Genomic DNA, 19,600 nt, shown 5'->3' with positions numbered 1-19,600 from the left:
ACGGGGGTCCAGGGCACCTGCGGGGTCACCCTTACCATCCCGTGCTGCACATCCAGCCTGCCACTGTGAACGCTTGATCTGCCCCTGCCAGTGCCCACATGGCCCCCGGCCTCGCCATCCACCACCCCACCCCCGCCCCGTGCAATGTCCACAGTGGCCTCCCAGCAGCCTTCCCGCCTCCCTCTGCCCTCCACCGGTGCTTCAGTCTCTCCCGCTTGAAGCCTGTGTGGGCATCGACCCTCAGTCCGGCTGACACAGAGGAGTGAGAGGGCACTGGAGAGTCGCCCACCCCAGCTGATACCTTCGGGCCTGGAGGGCACAGCCCAGCTTGTTCCTCCAGGACGCCACGCCCCTCACCCCACGCCAGCCCCTGCAGGCTGTGGATGCAACCAGACACGCTACAGCTGTCCAGGCCCTCAGGAGCTGCCCCTGCCCCCGGCCAGCTGAGGCCTTGGACCTCCGCACTGCCTCAGCCTCCACCCGGGCTCCCTTCTATGGTCTTCTCCCAGCTGGGATCTGCTGTCCTTGCCCCCAGCAAGCCGGCTCTACCCGCACCCCTAGCACACACACACACGCCCAGCACTCCTGGGCCCCTGTGGCTCTGGCAGACTGCTGATGCTTCCCAGCCCCCTCGAAGACCCCGAGGTCCCCGAGGGCTGAGCGATGGCTCCTTCGCTGCTGTTTCAGGAGGTAGACCCCAGACTGTCCTGGGAGTCCCCCTGGGAAGAGGAAAAGGAGGCGGCTTAGCAGAGTGTGGAGAGTTCTAGGACGGCCTCTAGGGGGCGCTGTGGCTCCCCATGTGCAACTTCACCGCGGCAGCTACTAGGACTGGAGAGACCGGTTCCCGGGAGCCCAGGAAACTTCGGGCCAGGCAGGGTGTTTCCTCAGTGCCCACTCCACGTGGAGATCCAAGAGCAAACGGGCGCTTGGACTCTGAGACGCTTATGTTAGAGGGTGGATGTGTGGGGTGCAGGCTAACGTAGACAGCACAGAAGGATTCTAAGAACTGCTCCGGTGGTCGCTTCCTGAGAGTGCTGTGCTGGCCACAGCTCAGCACCTGTCCCAGCACCCCATTCCGCAGGTTCTCCTTCCCGCTCTCACCCTCTCACCGGGACGGGTGGTGGCAGTAATGATAGCAGCAGTAGGTTGTTGAAAATTGCTGCCTCTAGAGTACGTACTGCGTTCCGAAGCCTGCTCTGAGCACTGTGGTTGCTGTCGTTTGGTTAATCCCATACCTTCCTGTGAGGTGGGCACTTTGTAGTCCCATTTTGCAGGTGAGGAGACTGAGGCACACTGAGGCTCAGTAGCTTGCCTCGGGTCGTGGAGCTGCTGGGTGCAGAACTGGGCAAGCATTCTCTGCTGTCTTCCTCCTTCCCTGCATCACCTCCTCTGGGTCCCAGCATCCTAGAGCCTGCTGTGACTGTCCCCTGCCAGCGTCCCCACAGGCCACTGGGGGACATTTCAGGTTCTGTTCCAGCCAGCCCCACTCACCCTTCCATCCCGCCCAGTTCACCCCTCCATCCCACCCAATTCACCCCTCCATCCTGCCCAGCTCACCCCTCCATCCCACCAAACTCATCCCTGCATCCCGCACAGCTCACCCCCTCCATCCTGCCCAGCTTACCCCTGCATCCCTCCCAACTCACCCCTGCAGTTCTCCCAACTCACCTCTACATCCCGCCCAACTCATCACCTCCATCCCACCAAACTCATCCCTGCATCCCGCCCAACTCACCCCATCCATCCCACCCAACTCACCCCTGCATCCCTCCCAATTCACTCCTGCATTCCTCCCAACTCACCTCTACATCCTGCCCAACTCACCGCCTCCATCCCACCGAACTCATCCCTGCATCCTGCCCAGCTCACCCCCCTCCAGCCAGCCCAACTCACCCCTGCATCCCGTGGTTCTGCAGTCAGACTGGACCCCAGTTCTGAGCTTCTCCCCGCACCTCCTCTGATGTCCGTCTCTCGGTGCCCGGAGCCTTCCCGCCTCTCAGAGTCTGCCCTCAGCACCACTGGTGCTGGGAGCCTTGACCGGTGCTGCCCCGGGGCTGGTCTTCCTCCTGCCAACTCCCCTGACGCTTCTGTGACTCCTCTTTGTCGGCAGCCTTTGTCGCTGCCCTGGGGACATACCTCCTTTCTCCCACAGGGCTGGTGATTCTCGGAGATGCATTTGGTTTAAAGGTGGCATCAATGGCCTGGGGCTGGGAACCTGGCTCCTTCCTTGATTTATTGTATGTATTTGAAAGGTAGCGTGACAGAGAGGGAGAGAGAGAGAGAGAGAGAGAGAGAGAGAGAGAGGTCTTCCATCTGCTGGTTCACTCCCCAGATGGCTGCAACAGCCCGGACTGGGCCAGGCCGTCGCCGGGAGCCGGGAGCTTCATCTGGATCTCCCACGTGGGCGGCAGGAGCCCACGTCCTCGGGCTGTCATCAGCTCTGTCTTCCCAGATGCATCAGCGGGGAGCTGAATTGGAAGCAGAGCAGCCGGGACCTGACCCGGTGCTGCAGTGTGGGATGCCTGCGTCACAGGCAGCTTGACCTGCTGCACCACGACGCCGGCCCCTGGGAGCCTGGTTCCTCACGCTGTCGCCACCCAGACAGCTGTGCGGCCGTAGGGGAGTGGCTGGACATCTCTGTGCCTTTGTTTCCTTAACCCAGAAGCAGAAGTCGGTAGTTGTTCACACCGAGGATCCCACAGCTGGCGGCCACTGTGCACAGAGCAGGGGTGTGGGAGAGGGCAGACAAGCTGGTCAGACACCAGCACGCACCAGAGCCACGGGAAACCACCTGGCTCGGTTTGATGGCACCGCAGGAAGGGCTGTGCCCAGACTCCCCACGCTTGGAAGGCGAAGATGGAAAACCCACGCACGAGGAGCGATGTGACCCTTGAGAGAGCCCTGTGGGGCGCTTCTCGGCCCTGGAGCTGTCAGCCACGTGCGGGCCTGGACCATTCTTTGTGCCTGGCCTCTACCCACTCCCCGAGCTGGGACCGTCACAGCTGTGGCCAGACATTGCTCAGTGTGTCCGGGGAGGCGACCTCTGGCACAGCGGGGACCACTGCTGAGCCGGCCCGTCAGGACTTTTTGAGCACCTACTGTGTGCTAGCCCTGTGATTTCTGGTTGGGCTTTGAATACTCATGGGGGAAGGACAGCTAAGGGGCTTTTAATTGCCCAGGAAGGGTGGCGGTCACCCAGAGGGGAGCCTGGGGCAGAGAGTGGAGCGGAGCAGCCTGGGCCACAGGGTGGGCAGGTGCTCATGGGGCCGCGGGCAGCATCAGCCTGGGGCAGTTTGGGGAGCAGTGCAAACGAAAATTAAATAAATAAAAAAGCGTTTGACCGTGGGGCGCGGGTTGCCGAGTGCCAGTCTCCCGCTAAGCCTCCCTCCGCCCTGTCCCCCTGGCCGCTGTGGACTTCTCACCCCCGCCCCGCCATGGCTGGCTGGGGCCACGTGGGGGCATCTGGCAACAATAACTGGTTTCTTCTGCAGGTGGTGAATCCGAAAAAGAAAATGAAGAAAAAGAAATACGTGAACTCTGGCACAGTGAGTAGGCACCACTGCCTGCAGCCAGGGGCGTGGACGCTCTGGGTCTCCGGGTCCTGGGCTGGGTGTGGTGCCGGGGTCACGCCTGTGTGTGTGAGCATACGTGTGTGCGTGCACCTGCGGGGGTGGGGGTGCACGCCGCACAGCAGGCACAGCAGGCCCTGGGAGCAGGACGTGGAGTCACCTGGTGAGGGGATGCCCAGGGGACTTCCTGCAGGAAGGAAGAGGAAAAGGAGTCGCGCCTTGCGGGCTCCCGCCCCGGGAGTTCCCCAGCCTGGCGCTCTCCATAGGTTTTTTCCTAGAGCAGCAGCTGTTCTCATCCACTTGTCATTAAAGAGGAAACCAAGGCTGCAGGTGAGGAGGTGACTCAAGCAGTCACCCAGCCAGGACACACTCAGCCTCTGACTCCAGAGCCGGCCGCCGCCGTGGGAGCTGTCCCTGCTTGCCCATGGCTCCCGGGGTGTCGCCCTGCTCCTGGGCCCTGTCTTCAGAGCATGCTTGCATTTCTTCAACAGATGTTTACTGAGTGCTGCTCTGAGCCAGGCCCTGGCCTAGGCACAGGGGAACAGCTGGGAGCTGGACAGGCCCCCATCCCTGGAGCCTGTGTCCCCGTGGGAGGCAGCGGAGAGCAAAGGCACATGTGTGGTCACACACACAGGCTGTGTGTGTGATGGGCCTGAGTATACTAAGGCAAAGGGGTAAGGAAAGGGGATTCCAGCTGTAGGAACGGCATGTGCAAAGGCCCTGTGGTGGAGCCCCCAAGCATTCCTAGAACGAGGCAGTGCCTGTGTGGTGCAGATGCTAGAGGTTGTGGCTGCTCGCCTGTGCAGCCAAGTTCAGCCACTTGAGCCAGGCGGACTCCACTCCAGAGCCAGACGAGGACTTTGGGGGCTTTCAGCTTTCTTGGAAGAACCTCATTTTCTCCATCTGTAAAGTGGGGTTCATAAAATCCCTCTTTCCTTGCTTCCTGTTCTGGATTGGGGGTGGGACAGACCCGGGGGGAATGCCGTCTTACAAACTGTAACGTGCTCTGCTCGTGCCCAGGGGCCTGGCCCCCATCTCTCTTCACGCACGGGGGCTGGGAGGCCATTTCTGTGCGCAGCCGCCGTGTTTCTCGGTGAGGCGCTATCCGTGTCCAGCCGGATCACCGCTCCTCATGCAGCTTCCCCGCATACTATCTGGTGTCTCGCACCCCTGGCCTCTGCCCGGTGCTACCAGTAGAGCCGCAGTGGTTGTGAAAGTCCTTGCACACACCCAGATGCCCTGGTGGCAGCACTGTCCCCAGCCAGGAATGCTGAGAGCAGAAAGGCGCAGTCTCACATGCAACCTTCCCGCTTCATTGAGGAAGGAGCTGTGGCCCAGAGAGGGCTGGGGAATGTCCCCAGGTCACACAGCATGTCGGGAGCAGAGTGGGTCTAGGCCCGATTCCCAGCCTTCCCTTGGCTATGGCGTTTCCCGGGCTTCGCCCTCCCCCGGGACCCAGGAAGCTGACAGTACAGATGCCCGGGGCCAGTTCCCTGGGCTTCCATCTTCTGTGTTCTCTGCTTCTCCTGCTTACTTACCCAGTAGAGAATCCCCGGGCAAGGGGGCGGAGACTGCGGGTCTGCACTTCCGTGCTACTGCGCAGCATCCCGGCGATGCTGATGCTGCGGTCTGGGGACCAGGTCCCCGGGTGGACGCCCTTGCAGGACTCCGATGAAGAGCTAAGGTCTCCGGGGCTCTGCTGTAGCTGGGTACACTGGTAGAACCGGCTCGCACAGGTTTTCAAAGCTCCCAGGGGGTGTGTGGCTCATCAGTCAGGGCTGAAGTCCCTGTGTCTGAGCTTTCCCTGGGAAGGAGGCTGCTGACAAGAGCCCAGTGGGTGGGGTCTCCCAGGCCAGCTCAGCACTCCCGGGCTAAGGGCTCCTGGGCTTGGCCCGGCTGACTCTGCACCAGCAGGGGCCATGAACCCCTGTAGCTCTCTCTTGAGCTCCATGGGCCTAGGATGCAGGGCTTGCGAGACTCCTCACGACAAGCAGTGCACTGCCGGGTAGCGGCAAGGCCAGTGCCACAGCGGCTGGTGAGGGGTGGGGAGGAAGGGAGGTGGAAAAGTGGAGACCTCGGCTTGGCTGCAGAGTCCCCGGGGAGTTCAGTTAGGGGTCAGGTCTGGGGTCTGGGAGGGCGCAGGCTGAGAGACCCCACAGGGGTGCAGTGGGACAGGGAGGGTGTAAGGTGGGTGCAGCAGGTTAGAGAGGCCTCATTTTGGGACCAGCCGTGGGTGCTGCATGGCAGCGTGGGGCTTGCCTGTGTTGGTGGGTGTCAGGCCTGTGCCAGGAGGACCCCTCACCTCCGTGCCCACCCTAGGGTCCCAAGACAGAGGTGGCACCCTTCAGGCTGCGGCTTGGTGTCAAGGTTAAGAGTACAGGCTCCGCGCCAGGACAGCCCTGAGTTCAATGTCCCTAGGCACACCTTATTTGTGCCTTATTTGAGCCTCCGTTGGCTTGGCTGTAAGATGGGGATAATAGTAGGAGCTCACCAGGTCGTCCCGGGCAGGCTCTGAACAAGTGTCCACTCTCACACCCCCGCCCCACCCCGCCCTGCTGACCAGCTGCCCTCTTGTTTTCAAGGTCACCCTGCTTTCCTTTGCCGTGGAGTCCGAGTGCACCTTCCTGGACTACATCAAAGGAGGGTGAGAAGAATGGAGGAGGGGGCAGGGCCCACGCCCAGGAGACCAGCGCCCGCCCCGCCCCATCCTCTCTGGGGCCCTGGCGAGCCCCACGTCTGCTGGAGCTGGCCCCGAGCCCTGCACGGCCCTGGATCCTCAGTGGCCACAGAGCCAAGGAGGCCTGTGGGACACATCAGGTCCCCATGCAGGGGCAGAGCCTGGAGGGGGATTCTGACCACCAGAGCCCTGGCCCAGGGATCAGGCCGGGTCTGAGCCTCTTTGCCATGAATTTGCTGGGTTACTTGGGGCCAGCTGGTTTCCCTCCCTGGTGTCAGTCTACTTCTCTGTGTACAAGGGTTAGGCTAGGTGGGGTTTAAGCTGAGTTCCCAGTACCTCCGGGTTGTGTATGTGTGTGTGTGTGTGTGTGCAGGTGGCAGTGACTAACCTGTTGGCTGTTATCAGGGCCCTGTAAGGGGCAGTAGGATTGGGGGATGGGCCAGGAGATAATCCCAAGGCCAGACACCTGTTGAAGAGGGAGAAAGAAACAGGGAACGGCATCCAGGCCAACACAAGCAAGGAAGCCAGAAGCTTCCAACCAACAGCTCACGAAAAGAGCCTTGCTCCAAGGCGAGGGCCTCCCTGGCGTGCTCGCTGCCAGCACAGGTGCCAGGTCAGGGCGTGGGCGGCCGAGCGCTCACAGGTGCAGGCAGGTGAGCGGCTGCACCTGTCTGGGAAGGAGACAGGCAGGGGCCGCTGCCAAGGCTCATCCCGGCCAAGCGGGCGCTCGGCTGCCTGTTCTTGCAGGGCAGAGGCCGAGTCAAGCCATGGGCGCCACGCTCGTTTTCCCGTGACGCTGCTCTCGGCCTCCCTGAACATGCGCGGTCTCAGGTTGCCCACTCTCCCTGCAGCCCCCCGACCCCAGAGGAGCCCAGCTATCTCCCCCAGCAACACTGCTCCCTGTCCACTGTCGCGTCCACACAGAACTGCAGCTTGCAGCAAGGCAGGGCCGGACAGCTCTCTCTGTTCTTGCCCAGGGCCACTTGCCTGGGTGGGTGTGGGGCTGCCCCTGTCCCAGTGGTGGCCAGATTGGGTGTGACTGAGAGGGATGGAGGGCTGGGCGAAGTCAGGCCCGGAAAGCTGCAGAGGCCTTGCTACTGCTGGGCTGGGCAGGCTGGGGCCCCGGAGCCGGCACTCCTGCCCTATCTCCAGTCTCCGAGCAGGCGTGGCCAGGAGGGTGCAGGCCCTGGCAGGAAGCGTCTAGGGCTCCGCTCTGCCCACGGGGGGGGGGGGGGGGGGGGGGGGCAGAAGGAAGGGCAGGGGTGCCTCTGCTGTGTAGGAGGAGGAGGAGCTTCTGCCCTTAGGGAAGGGGGCTGGGCTGCCCCGCCCCCAGTCCTTTTCCAACAAAAGCACCTGTCTTCCCCCTACTTCTTCCCCTAAGGGTCCTCAGAAGCCAGAGCAGGGAGCGACTGGCTAGGGAGTGAGCCTGGCCTTGGCCCTCACCTGTGCTTACGAGAGCCAGCCTGCCAGAGGGGCCCTCAGCCCTCCCACCCCTTCTCAGGGGTGGCCCCCTGGGAGCAGGGCTGCAGCCTTCCCACTGAGTCCCTCCCTGGGGAGGGATGGAGAGGGCAGGGCAGCTCTCCCAGCCTCAGGTCTTGATGGCAGCTGGCTTGGGCGTGGAGATGACCCACACAGTGACTCAGGGACCCTGGCTCTTGCTGTCTTGTGGCTCCTCCCTGCCTGGAGGCTGGAGCCCTCCCCCACCCCCACCCCCACTGCCCCATGCTGGGTCCCAACAGCACGTGGGAAGGACTGGCTCTGCTCGGGCCTCCTAGCCATGGCCTTGACCGTTCCCTTCAGCCGTGGTCAGGTGCACAGGGAACCGTGTGTCCGGCTAGGGGCACAGGTGACATAAAGTCTGCCTCTGATGCCGTCCACGGCCCCCACTCAGAATCACCAGCGCAGGGTCTGTGGCTCCAGGACGCCCTGGAGGAGAGCAGGGCTTGGCAAGGCCCCAGCCCAGACTAACTCAGCCGGCAGCTTGGGGCTGGCACCCTGGAATTTTTATTCAATGTATCTTAAAGTTTGAGAAGCGGAGAAAGAGACAGACACAGCTCCCAAATGCTTGTTCACGTCCCAGTTGCCCACAAGAGCAGGCCAGGACAGAGCGAGGAGCTGGAAACTTAGTCCAGTTCTCCCAGTCACTGGAGCCGTCCCCTGCTGCTTCCCGGGCCAGCATTAGCAGGAAGCTGGGGGCAGGGGCAGGAGCCGTGTGAAAAACACTGACACTGGGATGTGAGGTGCAGGTGCCCTAACCAGCATCTTAACCACCTGGCCAAATGCCTGCCCCCTGGGACTTTTTTTTAAAGCAAGCACGCACACCACCACCCCTGCAGTGTGGGAGCCACGTGGCGGGCAGTGGCCAAGCCCTTCAGGGAGTCCCGGGCCTGCACCGCGTCTTTAGAAGCTGGCCCCCCCCCCCGTGGTTTTCAGACTCGTGCAACAGTGGAGCGAAGGAGCGCTCCGCCCACAGTCCTGTTCTTCCAGCTCCGGCGGCTGCAGGCTCTCGGCCAGTCCCCGTCTAGGCACCCCCTCCCCCCTTCATCCAGTTACCTCGCAGCAAATCCCAGCTGTCGTACTGCTCTCTCCCATGGATTTCAGGATGTCTCTCTAAAATAAGGACCCTGTCTTTGTAAAGCATAGCCACAGTACCGTCGTCACGCCTAAGAAACAATTCCTCAGCACCATACTGTCAGTGTTCACATTTCCTAAATTGTCATATAAAGATATTTTTAATTTTATTATATATTTATTGGAGAGACAGAGACAGAAAGCTCTCATGTGCTGGTACACTTCCTAAATGCCTGCAACAGCCAGAGCTGAGCTGGGCCGAAGCTGGGAGCCGGGAACCCCATCTGGGTCTCCTGCACAGAGCCATCACCACTTCCTTCCAGGGTCGGCGTTAGCGGGAAGCTGGAGTCAGGAGCCGGAGCCAGGGATCAGACCCAGGGACTCCTGATGTGGAATGTGGGAGTCTCAGCCACTAAGCCAAATGCCGGCCCCCAAAGCTTTTAAATGGGTTCGTTTGATTCAGTAGTGCAGGCAAGGTCAGTTTATACAGCGAATGATGGCTCCGTCTCCTGTTCTCTCTTCGTCTGCCGGCTCCTGCAAGCAGAGGAAGACCTGCTAGGACAGATTCCTGCGTCCACAGAGAGGTTCAGAGTGAGTGGGTCTGGGGCAGCCAAGCCTCCCAGCACGTCCCCTGGGGCCACACTGCAGGCAGCACTCCTGAGTGAGCTTCCCACGGACTGGCTTGTGTGGGCTGCATCCCCACAGTGTCACGGAACGGGTCCCTCTGTCCCCTGGACTGCCTGTAAACAAGTGCTAGAGGGCCTGGAGGCTCCGCCCATTCAGGTCCACTCTCTTGGCAAGACAGTTTAGTGGGTGGGGTTCCAGTCTTCCCTTGGGAAATGATGACATCTGACAGCTCTGTTTTTGGCCAGTTCTTTTTTAAAAAAAATTATTTACTTGAGATGCAGAGTTACAGAAAGAGAGAGAGAGTGGTTTTCCATCTGCTGGTTCACGCCCCAAATGGCTGCAATGGCTGGAGCTGGGCTGATCCAAAGCCAGGAGCCAGGAGCGTCTTCTCGGTCTCCCACGCAGGTGCAGGGGCCCAAGCACTTGGGCCATCCTCTGCGGCTTTCCTAAGCTCATTAGCAGGGAGTTGGATTGGAAGTGGAGCAACCGGAACACAAACCAGTGCCCATAAGGGATCCCAGCATCACAGACAGCAGCTTAACCCGCCACGCCACAGCACTGACCCCTGTTTTCAGCGTTTTAACTTTGAATCTGAACTCCAAACTTGAGCCACAAATACAGTGAGACCTGACCCTGAGTGGCCCACTCGGGTGCGCCCTGGGGCAGGGTTTGGAGAAAGTCAGTGGCCACAGCCACTCACCTGTGTGGACATGGCCAAGGCCATCTTCAGAGAGTTCTATCTCCTGATGCTCTGGCAGGTCCTGAGGGGAGGGTGTGGCTGGAGAGGTGTGACATCACCAAGGCCACATACCTGGGTGCCAGCGGGACTGGGTGGCGGGCAGGCTCCTCAGCCCCTGACCAGCACTCCCCTCCCCGCTGCCCTGCCTCTCTCTGGGCAACTCCCTGGCTCTTCTCTCTCTTCCAGGACCCAGATCAACTTCACCGTGGCCATCGACTTCACTGCCTCCAATGGTGAGTGGGGGGACAGGCAGCAGTGGGTTGGTGGGGGGCTCCTAAGGGACGTCACAATTGGGCTGGGCAACAGATGAGGCTGAACTTTTTTAGATTTATTTTATTTATATGAGAGATGCAGTGACAGGAGAGGAAAAAGAGAAAGCGTGCGCAAGAGAGCGCTTTTATCCTCTGGTTCACTCCCCAAATGGCCAAACAGCTGAAGCCAGGAGCTAAGAACTCCATCCGGGTCTCCCACATGGGTGGCAGGGGCCAAAGCACTTGGGCCATCCTGGATTGGAAGTTCAGAGTTGAACCGGCACCCACGTGGGATGCTGGTGTCACAGGCGGCGGCTTAACGTGCTGCGCCATAACACCAGCCCTGAAGCTGGGGAGCCTACCCAAGATCCTACAGGACTGGCCCCAGGCAGCGCGTGCTCTCCTGCATCACCGATGACCAGTGCAGGGGGAGCTGTATTCATGGTAGCAAGAGCTCTGGGGAGAGGGCCGGGGAGTTGAGGGGAGATGCAGCTTGCAGCTGGCCGCTCAGGGAAGATCTCGCTGGCCAGAGCTGAGAAGGGTGGGCACGAGCCGTGTACACACGTGGGGAAGAGTGTCCTGGGTGGACAGGGCAGTCATTGATAAGGTCCTGGGGTGGGGATGGCAAGAGGCAGGGACTGGGTAAGTGCCAAGGAGGATGGTGGGAGATGTGGGGGAAGAGGGGAGGTCCCTGGAGGCTGCAAGGACCCAGGGCACTGCTCCGGCTGTGCTGGGGGCACTCAGCATCTTGGGCAGAGTGGGGTTTGCTCTGTGTGGCCGAGGCTGGGGCTTCCTGCTAACTGGGGCCCCAGGGACGGCTGAGCAGGCAGAAGGCTGCCACCCCTGGGTCAGTGGAGGCCGGGGTATCTGCAGGGCCAGGGCCGGGGGAGCTCTGGCTGTGTGGTTTGAAGGCTCGGCGGCTGGGGTGGGGTCACAGAGGGCAGGGGGAGTAAAGGATAAGGAAGGAAACGCGAGGGGAGCCTCGGAACCCCCTCCCTCATCTGCGCCCTGAGCCCGGTTGCCCCTGTCCTGTGCCGCAGGAAACCCCTCGCAGTCCACGTCCCTGCACTACATGAGCCCCTACCAGCTGAACGCCTACGCGCTGGCGCTGACGGCCGTCGGGGAGATCATTCAGCATTACGACAGCGACAAGATGTTCCCCGCCCTGGGCTTCGGGGCCAAGCTGCCCCCCGATGGCAGGGTGTCCCACGAGTTCCCGCTGGTAGGGGTCCCGGGAGAAAGGGCCGACCAGGCTGGGGTGGGCCACCTCCCATGTCGGAGCCCGCGAGCGGGACAGCCTGCCTGCTGTGCGCAGGGGGCTTGGGTCGAGGCTCACAGAGGCCTCCCTCCAGGTCGAAACTGCCCACAGCTGGCTCTGGGCCTCTCGTTCCTAGCAAGACACCCGAGGAGGAGGGGGCTGACCCATCCCCAGCAAAGAAATGAGATCTGGGTGCCTGCAGGAGCCCCGGAGCCCAGTGCTCAGAATGGAACCTGCCAGTCACGTGGGGGCCCGGGGCCTGGGCGTGGAGGGGAGACCTTGGTCTGTGTCTGCTCCCTCCCTCCCGTGAGCTGGGGACATTCAGTCTCAGCCAGTGTCCTCCCGTGCCTGGGAGTACCAGCGCCATGCTGGGCACAGGACAGACACAAGGGGACAGAGCAACCGCAGGCCTTCCGGGGTCACTGCGACCCAGCAGTCACCCGAGGGCGTGGTGGGTTTGTTGGAGGCTTCCTGTCCAAGGCAGGTGCGGGGCGTAGGGCAGGAGCAAGTCTGGACTTTGCTCAACGGAGCTCGGAGCTCGTTCAGCTCCGCAGGGCGGGCCCCGGGAAAAATACAGGGGAGCCCAGGCCCACGGGCCCTCCTGCCCGGGCTCTGTGCCCTGGGCTCAGCGCCCCCATCCCCTGCGCCTGCAGAACGGCAACCAAGAGAACCCCTCGTGCTGCGGCATCGACGGCATCTTGGAGGCCTACCACCGCAGCCTGCGCACGGTGCAGCTCTATGGCCCCACCAACTTCGCTCCCGTCGTCACCCACGTGGCCAGGTGTGTGCCACTGTGTCCACTCCTGCCAAGAACCCCCTCTGTAAAAGGGCTGATCCCATCACAGTGTTTAGGGCTCCTGGGGCTGGCGGGGGCGGGGGGCACCTGCCCAGAGGCCCGCCCCCGCCCCCTCCAAGACCTGAGCCTGCACTTCCGGCCCAGGAACGCAGCAGCCGTGCGGGATGGCTCCCAGTATTCCGTGCTGCTCATCATCACCGATGGCGTCATCTCAGACATGGCGCAGACCAAGGAGGCCATCGTGAACGTGAGCGGGCGGGCAGGGGCGGCATGGGGCCCCTTGCCCCGTAGGGAGCCCCACCCCATCTGGGGAGACCTTGCTTCCCCTCCCCCACGCCTCATCCAATTCCCAACTTCCTCTGCATGGTCTGGGGTGCAGCAGGCAGCGGGTTTGGGGTTCGTGCAGCTCTGCGCCCAGCTCCTTCCCCCAGCTCTGGGACTGCTGCCCCCTACCCCAGCCTGCCAGGCCCGGGAGAGAAGGTGGGAGGCCCCAGTGGGGAAATGCGGGAGCACAACCCCTACCTGGAGGACTCCCCATGAAAGGGGCTGGTCCTCTGCACCAGGGACCAGCAGGGCCCTCGAAAGTGCGGCCAGTGGCGGAAGAGGGTGGAGGCAGCGCACAGGGGCACACCTGTGAGCCACACGCCCTCTGGCCTCTCCCTCCCACCCCCTCCTGCTTGGGGCCCGGTTCCCCTGGTCTCTGCCTCCTGTGTGTGTTTCCTCCCTGCCCCCTGCCTCTCTCCTCTCCACCCACCCGCATTGGGCTCCCCATGATCTCGTCTTTGTCTTCCCCGGTGGCTTGCGGGGTCCCAGGCTGCCAAGCTGCCCATGTCCATCATCATCGTCGGCGTGGGTCAGGCAGAGTTTGACGGTGAGTCTGCCCTGCCCCCCCCCACCAAGGTGTTGCCAGACAGGCCCTGGGAGCAGACCTTCCCAAAGAGTGACAGCTCATGCCTGGGTGTGTGTGACTGTCTGGTGGAGCGTGCTGGGCGTGGAGGTGTGTGTGTTTGCACAGGGAGGGGCTCGCCAGGGTGTGGTGGGGAAGAGGCCCCAGGGAGGGGCTTGTCTGGGTGTGGCGGGGAAGAGGCCCCCAGTCCCTGCCCCTCTCCTAGCGCTGGGAGCCCCGGGGAGCAAAGCACTAAGGCTCCCACTGTCTCATGGCCTCAGCTTGCTCGGCTGTCACATGGGGGCCTGGGCCACCCAGTCTCTCCGCTGGGCTGGGCGGGGAGTGGGGGACAAGTCCACCGTCCTGCCAGGCCAAGATGTCTCCCATTAACGCCCCCCCATCCCGTGCCGTGCGTCCCCTCACAGCCATGGTGGAGCTGGACGGTGACGACGTGCGGATCTCCTCCCGCGGGAAGCTGGCGGAGCGGGACATTGTCCAGGTGAGGCGCAGTGCCTGCCTGCCCCACGGGACAAGGGAGAGCCCCTCCAGCCACACCGCCTGCACCCCCCCCTTCTGAGGAGGGGCCAGTGCTGCGGCCACACCCCTCCCTGGGCTGGACCCTACCGCTCTGCCAGCCGTCCCCGAGCACCCAGACCTCCGGGACCACCCACCCTCTGTGCCCGGCAGCCCCTCGGCAAACCTCTCGAAGGGAGAAGCCGTGTCTGCGGCCCTCTCCGAGAGTGGGCATCGCTTGGCTAATGGCGTCCATGTGTTAACACCTCCGTGTAAGCGGCAGACACGAGCAGAGGGAGGTCTTTGTCTTCAGGGGTGCCCTCAGCAGCACAGCCCAGTCCCCAGTGCTCAAGGAGATGCACAAGGAAGCCCTGACCTTGTCCATGCCTCCTGGGTGCAAACATCCGGGAAGAGCATCCTGGGCACAGAGCCCCAAGACAGGGGACTGGGAACAAGGCCCGGAGGCAGGACTGAGCCTGGGGCAGCCTGCAAGTGGGAGGCACCCCCCCTCCCCGGGTAGCAAGCCAGAGGGGTCTGGCTCCAGGTGCTCCAGGAAAAAGCAAGGGGACCCAAGAGCCAGCATTGGGTCAGCATTTCCTGAGTACCTACTAAGTGCATGGAGTCAACTGCTCGAGGCTGCTCATGGGAAATAGAATTAAAAGGCTATTTCAGTGCAAAACAGTTCATGGAAAATGCTCATTTTGAAAAAATTATGCATGAATTTCAAACTGTTTCGCACCGAAAGAAACTTATCTTTTCATTGTATTTTTCCACGAACTTTTTGAAGCCCCTGTGTATTTGTTGTTGAAAGCAGAGTGACCATGACACGGTCCTTCAGGGAGGTCCCCAAGAGGTGGGGCGGGGTGTGTGTGTGTTGCAGGGTGGATTGGGTGCCGTGAGCAGAGGCCTGGATTTTGGGGGGAGGTGGTCTCCGGCGAGAGGAGCCTCCTGACCCCGCCTTCCGCCCACCAGTTCGTGCCCTTCCGGGACTACGTGGACCGCACAGGCAACCACGTGCTGAGCATGGCCCGCCTGGCCCGCGACGTGCTGGCCGAGATCCCTGACCAACTGGTGTCCTACATGAAGGCCCAGGGCATCCGCCCTCAGCCCCCGCCCGCTGCCCCAGAGCACTCGGCCCCGCAGTCCCCGGCCCGCACGCCCCCCGCCTCCCCGATGCACACGCACATCTGAGCCTGGCGGTGCAGGCCGGGGGCTGGGGCCTGGGGGAGGCTCCCAGAACCCCCACATTCACCCCACACAGCCTTTTGGATATCTGTGTGTCTGGGAGATTCCTGCCCGATCTCCAGGCCTCACATCCGACCCACCCCAGGAGTGAGGGAGGGGACGGGCGACAGAGAGGCGTGCAGGGTTTGGGGCCCAGGGGTCTGGGGCTCAGCCTTTCTCTGCCCCCCCGGCACTCGGCCAGGGAACCGCTAATGATCGGAGGCAGTGGGTGTCTGCAGCCAGCTGTGGGCAGCCCCAGCCTGGCTCGGGGCTCAGGGCTCGGCTCCTCCCCCAGCCGGGTTCTCCTGCCCATGCTGTCTTCCCATGCCCCCACCCCACCCTCACCCCAGGATTGTTCCTGTGCCCTGTTTCCAAGGAGCCCCTGCAGCTGGGGAACCTGTTCACATGACCCTGCAGGGCCTCTAGAGGGGGCAGCCATGGTGCAGGGCGGGCCCTCTCCAGCACACACATCCGCAGTCTCCCTGGCATGGGTTTGGCCACAGCTCACTGCTGCCTCCCCACATCCCTTGTGCCCAGGCTGCCCAGGACCCCAGGGGCCCCCTCCCTGGAGGCGTGGGCAGTAGTGGCCCTGCCCAGGGCTCCCCATGCTGCTCCCGCTCCTTGCCCTGGGCCCCAGCCCTGCCCTTATTTCCTGCCTGTTGTGGGAAACCAAGCCCAGCTGATGTCCACACCTGTCCAGTAAGCGGGTTGACCAGATGTCCTAGGTGTCATTTAGCTCTGTTATCTTGAAGGTTCATCCACCCCCTGCCCATTGTCCCCATCCCACTCCTCACCGATGGGACCCTTACTCCGGGCCGTCTTGGCTCTGGGGTCACCGTGTCCCATCCCGTCACTGCTCGCGCGCCCCATTCCTTCCACCTTGGGCTCCTGTCCCACTGAGGGAGAGGTGGAGGAGGGGCTCTCCCCTGGCCCGCCCTGCCTTGACGCCCTGGGGAGCAGCCCGGCATGCCGTACCCTCCTGCCGCTTGGGCTCCCGGCCCGCCCGTCTCTCCAGGCCGAGCCCTGTCTGCTGCCCGGCCACCTCTGTGCCCTGTCGTGCATGATGGTGGAGTGTGTGCGCCGTGGGTCCCGTGCCGTCTCCGAGACAGTCTCTGTGTGGAACTTGCCTTAAACTGAAGTAAATCTGGTTCTTTTAGTCCAGTCCCTCGTTTGCCTGTCTCACGTGAACAGCGGCACAGGGGGAGCTGGGCCCTCGCTCTCTCTTCCCCCCAAAGCTTTCTGCTCTACACGGATTGGCTGAGCAACCAGCAGGCTCCCGGCTCCGGGTGAGGCTCGGTGGGTGCCGTGGTGAATGGGGGTCGGCAACGGCAACTCCAGGAGGTGGAAGAGCTACACAGGATTCAGGGCCTAGTGAATGATGGGTTACATTGTAGGGGAGGGGGGGAGGGGAAGGGCGTCTCTGAGGAGGTGACAGCTCAGCCGGGGCGCCCAGTAGCGGACCCCTAGCAGGGTGTCCTGAAACCATGGCGCGCCAGGGCTGGGGTCTGCAGCCACAGAGTGGGGCTTCAGGCCCAGCCTGGAGGACTCACAGGCCACTGTGCAGAGCCCCACCCCTCCCCACACCGTGCCCAGCAGCGTGACGGGGGCGGGGCGTGTTTGCAAGGCCCGTGTGACACACACCCACACACAAACCACATCTTAGCCCCTCTCCACAGCTGAGCCCCTTGGCCTCCAGGGACCATGGTCCCAGGGAAGGGGACTTCCTCCTCCGTGCAAGTTTGCTCCCAGATGAACCTTCCCTACCTGCCTGTCACAGGGGGCCCTGGTGCTGATTCTCCCAGAGTTGGACTTGTTGACTTCTCATGATTTTATGGTAAATTACGGCTATGATGGTATTCAGATGCCCTGTGACCTGTGTTCAGATTCGCGCTGAATAGGAAAGGGGTGGGAGTCCCGGCTCAGGGGGAGTGGCGTCCCCGTGACCAGCAGTGGGGAAGCGATGGAAGGAGATGCCTGCCTGGCAGGGGAACTGAGACCCCGAGCCAGGACTCAAGAGTTTCTTTGTGGGGCCCAACACCGTAGCTTCTGGATCTCGTTTCTGGCCCCAGCTTCTTGCGCTCTGGCTTCCCACTACTGCAGACCGCGGGGGCAGCAGCAACGGCTTCAGCAGTTCAGCCCCTGCCGCCCACGTCAGGGGCCACAGCGCTTGTCCAGGAGTTTCAGCAGCCCCGCAGCCTGGGACCCGCCGCTAGGGGGCGTGCTTTGGGTACCCGGGGACTGCGCATCTTTTAAAGGATGCTGCGTGATTGTTAGGGGCAGACCAGCTTAGGGGCCCTGACCTCTCGCCTGTGCTATGCCTGTTCCCTGGCAGAGAGGGGAGAAGCCGTCCCCAGCGCGGCACACACCAGAATCCCCCGATGGAGAGGACTCTGGCTGGGAGACAGGACCCTGGAGCCACCTCCCGCCCTGCAGGCCAGTCAGCACCCTTGAGCTGCAGCTGGGGGAAGCTCGCCCAGGACTGACGCAGCCATCTCCTGGGTGTTGCTGCTAAGAGGGGCCCAGGGGGCCCTGCCTGGAACGCCCCGTCCCCTTGTCTCCCACACAGGGGCCGGGGGCTCCCCTGAGCCTCTCCTGCAGAGCCCCTGCCTAGGGGACTCCCTTGGGTCCCCACAGAAGCCCCTCGCTTGCTGGGAGCAGTGGGAGACTGCAGGAGGCCGTCTCTGACTCCATTCGGGCTGTAGGGGACGGGAGAAGCGAGGGAGCAGCCCAGACCCCTGGGCTGGCCGGAGCTGCCATTTACAGGCACCGCCTTTCCATCCCTGGTTCCGTGAACGATGACGTGGACTGTCACTGGGGGAGGGGAGAAAGGACTGAGGGCCCCAACCACGGAAGCACCCCTGTATCGGAGTGACACAGTGGCTACCACAGCCTAGCCTCCAAACCCCGCGCACGGGCTATGGGCCCCTGGACCAGTTACCCGCTCTCTCCATGCATCCGTCCCTCGTCTATAAGGGGACAGTGACAGGTCCTACAGCATGGTGCTGACGTGAGGGTTAGACGAGCTCACACAAGTTATGTGCTCAGAGCATTGCCTGGCGGCACCTGGCAGGCTTGGGTAAATGACAGCTGCCACTCTGTCCCTGCCCACTCAGGTCCAGAAAGCTCCCTCCCTGGAGCCTCCTGTCCAGCCTTTCCATCCCCTGCCCCCTTTCTGTAACTCCACGCCCTGAGCCCCATCAGCCCAGTTCTGCCCGCCTTCATCAACCCCAAGCCATGCTGTGGCCAGAGACCCTGAGTGCTCACTACATGCCTGGAAGTTCACCCTGAGGTCTACCTCGAGTCCCACCTGCTGTTCTCCCCAGCTTGTGCTGGGGACTTGCAATGCTTTAGTGGTCAAGGACTGCCGAGAAAGGGCTCTGGGCCAGGGTCCAGTCTCTCCCAGCATCACCTCTAGAGAAGCTGAGGCAGCTGTCTGGGGCCAGAGCACAACTGACATGGGAGGGATAGGCCTGGGGGCCATTCCTGCACCTGGTCCCCCAGAGAAGAGGACCAAGGCTCTGCCTGCTCTCCCAGCTCCAGTGGGAATCACACCTTGTCCAGCGGCCTCATTAATGCCCTGGGCGACAGAGGTGCAGTGCCCACCAGGGACAGCCTTAGCAACAGCAAGACCTGCCCCACCCTCCCTGCGGGCCAGCATCGCTCCCTCCAGCCCATACTCCTCCCCCCACTGCTGGGCACAGACAGTGGGCGCTGGCCTGGAAATCGCTCAGAGCCAGGCAGGGCAGGGGAGAGGCGGAGGGGATCAGAACATCAGTAGGGGGCGCAGTAGGAGAATGGGCCGGATGGCAGGAGCCAGCCTGGGTACAGCCTGGAGGGAGGCAGGGTCTGCTCCAGCTCGCCTCCAGCCGAGGGTCACCTGGCTGCTGCTGGCAGGCCCCTAGCGACGCAGCGCTCACTGAGAGTGGGCACGCGGGATGGAGGCCAGGAACCGAGAGACCTGGGTGGACGGCTCAGGTCTCTCCTCTCCCACTCTCTCTGCCTCGCCCCCAGCTCTGCCCGTCTCCCCCAGGGAACGGCCCAGGACCCACCCACATAACCAGGAAGTGCCAGACTCAGCCCCCAGCGCCCGTTGGACACTACACTCACGGTGGGGTCTGAGGGACATTTGCAACAAACGCGACACCGAGAGGCTACTCTCCACGCTCATGGCTTGAGGGCCCCCGGTCGCCCTCACTTTTCAGGAGGCGACCCCTGTGCAAACCCGGGAACACCTGCCAAAGCCGCAAGAGGAGCCGAGGAAGGGGGAGTCTGAATGCCGGTCCCTGCTTGCTCCCAGGGCCGAGGGCCGTGATGGGGGAGGGGACACCATGGCATGGGGCTGGGCGTGAGCCCTTGGCGGCGGGTTCTGCGGCCCAGGAAGGCAGGACAGCAGGGACTGCGGGGCCATCTGAATGTCATCCTTCTCCAAGACTGAGAGCGTGGGGCATCTTTAATCAGCAGAGTGGGTGGCCCGAGCGACCCCCAGCCA

The 19,600-nt window shown here is 62.7% G+C and overlaps 1 protein-coding gene across 2 annotated transcripts in view; it reads left to right on the top strand.

Annotated features, from left to right (window-relative positions):
* The window catches only part of CPNE5 (copine 5), an 83,869-nt gene extending 68,791 nt beyond the window's left edge, over positions 1-15,078 (top strand). For both annotated transcript variants that reach the window (XM_062187472.1, XM_062187471.1), the window contains 9 exons: positions 3,492-3,545; positions 6,152-6,213; positions 10,370-10,416; positions 11,475-11,656; positions 12,346-12,473; positions 12,633-12,735; positions 13,302-13,359; positions 13,800-13,873; positions 14,860-15,078. In XM_062187472.1, the coding sequence (XP_062043456.1) occupies positions 3,492-3,545; positions 6,152-6,213; positions 10,370-10,416; positions 11,475-11,656; positions 12,346-12,473; positions 12,633-12,735; positions 13,302-13,359; positions 13,800-13,873; positions 14,860-15,078 (927 nt within the window). The remainder of the gene's footprint in view (positions 1-3,491; positions 3,546-6,151; positions 6,214-10,369; positions 10,417-11,474; positions 11,657-12,345; positions 12,474-12,632; positions 12,736-13,301; positions 13,360-13,799; positions 13,874-14,859) is intronic.
* Positions 15,079-19,600: the final 4,522 nt, after the last annotated feature.

This window comes from Lepus europaeus, chromosome 3, assembly GCF_033115175.1.
Source record: "Lepus europaeus isolate LE1 chromosome 3, mLepTim1.pri, whole genome shotgun sequence".
In the NCBI taxonomy this organism is placed as follows: domain Eukaryota; kingdom Metazoa; phylum Chordata; class Mammalia; order Lagomorpha; family Leporidae; genus Lepus; species Lepus europaeus.
Note: the sequence above shows the minus strand (reverse complement) of the source record. Positions and strands in the feature narration are given on the sequence as shown.